The 4,479-nt window shown below is 41.8% G+C and overlaps 1 protein-coding gene across 1 annotated transcript; it reads right to left on the bottom strand.

Annotated features, from left to right (window-relative positions):
* Positions 1–1,356: 1,356 nt before the first annotated feature.
* Positions 1,357–4,216, bottom strand: BME3 (Plant-specific GATA-type zinc finger transcription factor family protein). Its single transcript, XM_089603090.1, has 4 exons — positions 3,986–4,216; positions 3,680–3,739; positions 2,956–3,218; positions 1,357–2,427 (listed from the first exon to the last, which is right to left on the bottom strand). Exons 3-4 carry the CDS (start codon positions 3,196–3,198, stop codon positions 1,744–1,746), a joined length of 927 nt encoding a protein of 308 aa, XP_089459216.1. The 5' UTR covers positions 3,199–3,218; positions 3,680–3,739; positions 3,986–4,216; the 3' UTR covers positions 1,357–1,743.
* Between the last annotated feature and the right edge of the window lie 263 nt (positions 4,217–4,479).

The raw sequence follows: 4,479 nt of genomic DNA, 5'->3' as shown, positions 1-4,479 counted from the left end.
GCAAATGAATGAAAGTAAATGAAATATTAAATATAGTTATATATAACATTATATTATGCTTGTAATAATGTTGCCATTTTTCTTTAATTTGGTTGCGCTTGGTCACAGATTAATACGTGTTGCCAAACTCCTTTTCAAACAATTACACAAGAGCAACTCTTAAATAAAGTTATCAAGTTAATTATATCTTCAAAGCATCTCTTTGCTCACTTACAGTTGGGGTCAGTTTCTGCTTTTTGCCAGTTTGTCACCTTAACTTAATTGGAAGAATACAACGGCCAAAATATTTAATGGCAATTAAAAAAAATGTCTAATTTTAAAGCTATCTCTCAATGAGCTGTTCTTTTGTAAGGTTCACATGTGAAGCTCACTTGATTTGTCCATTTAACCATAGGTAATGGCAAATATAATCTTTCCCTTCTTCTACAAGTCATTTCTTTATTATAAACAATATAGAAATGTAACATGCAATTATCTTTATCAATCTTGACATCTGAGAATGAATCCCAAGAGTTGAGGGTAATTACAAACATTGAAGTTCACTGATATAAGAAACCAGAGGTCAATCAATTGGGTCTCGTGGTGGTTGAAATCTAATTTTAATTTTAGAATTGATTAGTAGCGATTCTTAGAAAGGCAATTAAATAGTATATAAGGGACATTTGCGTAACGTGCTTCCCATGCTACAAGCGAAATTAAGATTGAGGTGATTAGAAGGTTGTTTTTATATTTCATAAGCTTTAAAAACAAGTTGTCATTGTAAGAAATCTCACCTTGAGCAATTAAAATAAAAATGTCTGAAAAAGGTGAGTTGCATCAAAGTCCATACAATTACACCTTAAAAAAAATGTGAATGAGATTGTGAGTTGGACAATTAGGTGCAAGATTGTGCCAACTCTTCTGTTGATATTTAGAAAAAGCCATGTGCGTTCCCTAGTTCAAATCTCATTGACATGCAAGTTTCACCAAGAAAAATCATTAAAAGCAAACCTTAATTCCCATTAACACTCAACACACCCACCCTTGAACCAGTGCTCAAAAGAAACATGGCAACAGAAAACTAAAACTCATATATATATATGGGAAAAGATTTTCGGCCCGATTCACGATTCCGAACGATCCACTCACGTGGTGACACGTGGCAACACGCTGCCACGTGTCACCACGTGAGTGGATCGTTCGTGAATCGTGAATCGGGCCGAATAGCTTCGCTCTATATATATATATATATGTTCATGTTAGATTTGTTCAAGGAAAAGTGTACCGTATATTGCCAGATTATACATCAGAGGAAATGACACTGATGAATTATGCATATATATATATATATAATAATATGGATCAGAGACGGAAAACTGAACTGAACAGAAAATTCTATTGCTCATCTCATATTTCTTTTTTACCCTTACTACAACTGATCTGCAAAAAGAATTCTCTTACAAAGGAATGCAAAAAGTAAAAGACGAAATAAAAAATAAAAAAATAGCAGACTCCGACGCCTAAACATAACCTCTAGGACAATAATTTTTTCTTTATGAAGCTAGCGATATAACTAAAACTCTAAAAATTCTACCCTTAGAAAAACTTGCAAATCTCTCTTTTTGTACTTTCTAAAAATATATGGTCATCTACTCTTTTTTTTTTTTTTCCTCTTGCCACCGCAATTCAATCCCTGTACAAAAAACCAACGAACAAAGCAATGAAAAACGACATGACGTAGTAACAACTTCGGATTCGAGCCCGTCACATGTAATCCATCGAGGCCGCGGCTGCGCTGGCATTGGCGGTTGTGTTGGGGATGAGGTCGGGCCCGCCGCGGCCTCTCATCTCGAGAACCTTCTTGTGGGAGTTGGAGTGGACCGTGGGAAGGAACGTGGGGCTTGCGGCGGGGCGGTACTCGGGGTAGAGCCGCCCCGACTTGAAGCGGACCCCACACGCGTTGCACAGAGTCTTCGGCCCCATCGGGCCCGCCCTCCACTGCGGCGTCTTTGTTATCTCGCAGTGCATGCACTTCCTCACCACCGCCGCCGCCGCCCCGGAGTTGCTCTCCCTCGCCGGAAAAGACACCTTGACCTTCTTCTTCTTATTCTTCTTCTTCTCCTCCTCCGGCCGAGACTCGGCGAAGCTGTCGGAGGCCATGAGCTCCATCGCCGGCCGCGGGTTGAACGCCGCCGGGCGGGGCCGCTTGCTTCGGGCCCGCCCGAGCTTCCCTCCGCCGCCGCCGGGGGCGCCGCCGGATTCCAGGCTGCCGGAGCTTTTCTCGCCGCCGGAGCATGAGCTGCTGCTTTCCAGGACGGAGATGGGACTGGCGGTCTGGAACGCCGACGATGAGTGTTGTTGCTCTTTCTTCATCGTCAGACTCTCTCCTCCAGAGAATGAGTCCTCCACGAAGTTCGACAGCCACTCCAATTGAACAATGTCCTCATACTGTTCCAATCACAAACCATCACATTATTGGATTAATGATAATAATGATGATCATGGTAATAATTCTTCATATAGAGACAAAGGTCACATGACATCCTAATAAATATGTGTATGACACTGTATATGTGCGAGCGATTATTTCAAAAACTTGCTTATTCACCGACATTGATAACAAAGCGTAAATTGACAAAAACACCCCCGACGCCGACACTGAAAATGACCGCTGTGACCCTCGAAACCTTGATTGGGGATTTTGAAATTCGAACGTAACCAATGGGTTTTTTTATTTTATATTATTTTTTGGGACACCAACGAAATAGATATGGCACCAAATTAAAGAAGGGGACAAAACAAGGCAATTAATCGAGGAATGGACCAGGGGTTGCACGAAAATTCCATGCCACCTATTTAGTTTTACGCGGGCAAGTCTAGCTGTCAGAAAGACGACGACGTTTACTACTCGCTCGTGACGTCACACACACAATTCAAAGCAAAATGAAGAAGAGGACACGCCAAAAGCGGACTCACCGGAACGGAAAGTTCTGCGGAGAGGTCGGCGGAGGCGGAGTGGCCAGAGAAGACGGAGTCTGCGTTGGGGAGCGACTCGGACTGAGTCGACCATATGCTCGGGAACGAGGTGGCCTCGGGCTTCGAGCAGGCGAGTCCTCCGGCGGCGTCCACGTCGTCGCCGGAGAAATCGACGAGGAGGTCGTCGATGTGGTCGAAGAAGCTACCGCAGTCGAGCTCGTCCATGAAGTCCGGTCCGATCATTCTTCCAATTTTTTTATTATCTGAGGGAGAGAGAGTTACGAGGAAGAGAATGTGAGAGAAAGTAAAAGAGATTAAAAAGCGCATTGGAATGATGAATTAGGAATGAGTAGCGACAAGCTGTGGTCACAAATCGTGCCGTGTGGCGTATTCTAGCAAATTATACGTTAATTACCCAATTCAAATTCAGAGGGAGTGAGAGATTAGTGAAGTGGTCGTTTTAATTTTGATTTCCCTCATTTGACTGGGATTAAAACGGGAAATTCTGTGATTCTTTGGCTTTGTTTTCTTTGGGCGAAATTGGCGGTGAAATTACCGTGTGGCGTACTTTAGCGCCAGCTGGTTCCAATAAGCCGGAATTTCAATCTGCTCTATTTATCTCTTCACTTTCGCTTTTTCTTTTTGAATTTTTAAAAATGGAAAATACGGTTAATATATATATATATATATATATATATAGAGAGAGAGAGAGAGAGAATCAAACCTTGTGACGACGCGAGTTCAAGCTCGGAGGTGTTAATGTTCCCTAGAAAGTGACGTTGTTCTGCAGAATAAACCAGAGTCCGTACAAATTAGCATAACCGTCTCGCTCAAAATCAATAATGTGGTCACAATTTCTTCGTATTTCTAAGATTTTAATGCCAAATTATTGTTTAAAGAAAAAGACAGTCATTCGAAAAATCTCTACACAAATTGTTCACTGTTTCTTCTTCCTTTCTCAAGGTTTCTCAGAAAGCATAACAGTAATCGAAACCAATTCACACCAAACAAACAAAATGCTTAGCCTAACCTGCTATTTTTTCCCGCCGAAAACGAAACTTCAGAAATTAAGCACAAATGTCTGAAGAAGAAGAAGAAGAAGAACTACCGAACTAAATTAAGTCTCAGTGAGAGAGAGAGAGAGAGAGAAATGGTTGGATTGCTTGAAATGAAAGAAGAGAGGTAGAGAGGTAAGAGAGCACTAAAAAGGGAAGAGAGGAGAGAGAGAGAGGAGAGGGGTGGTGTAAAACTGGTAGGTGAGGCTTTCCTTCATTGCTAGCTGGCTTTTACTTCTCTCTCTGTCGTGATGTTGAAGATTTTCCTCTCTCTCAGTCTCTCTCTCCTCTGATTACGCACGGCACGGGTCCCACACTTTCTCACCGCTCTTCTCTCTCTATATAGTATTCACATACCAACGCCAAACGCCCTAATTCTCTTTAACTTTTCCCTCGTTTTTTATTTTAATCTTCACGGATTTTGACCTCTCTCTCTGTTTCAATTTCAATCAAACAATACCAGAAATAT

The sequence above is a fragment of the Urtica dioica genome, chromosome 12 (genome assembly GCF_054948205.1).
Source record: "Urtica dioica subsp. dioica isolate 48M chromosome 12, U.dioica_male_clone48M_v1_H2, whole genome shotgun sequence".
NCBI lineage: Eukaryota > Viridiplantae > Streptophyta > Magnoliopsida > Rosales > Urticaceae > Urtica > Urtica dioica.
This window is presented reverse-complemented; position numbering and strand designations above follow the sequence as displayed.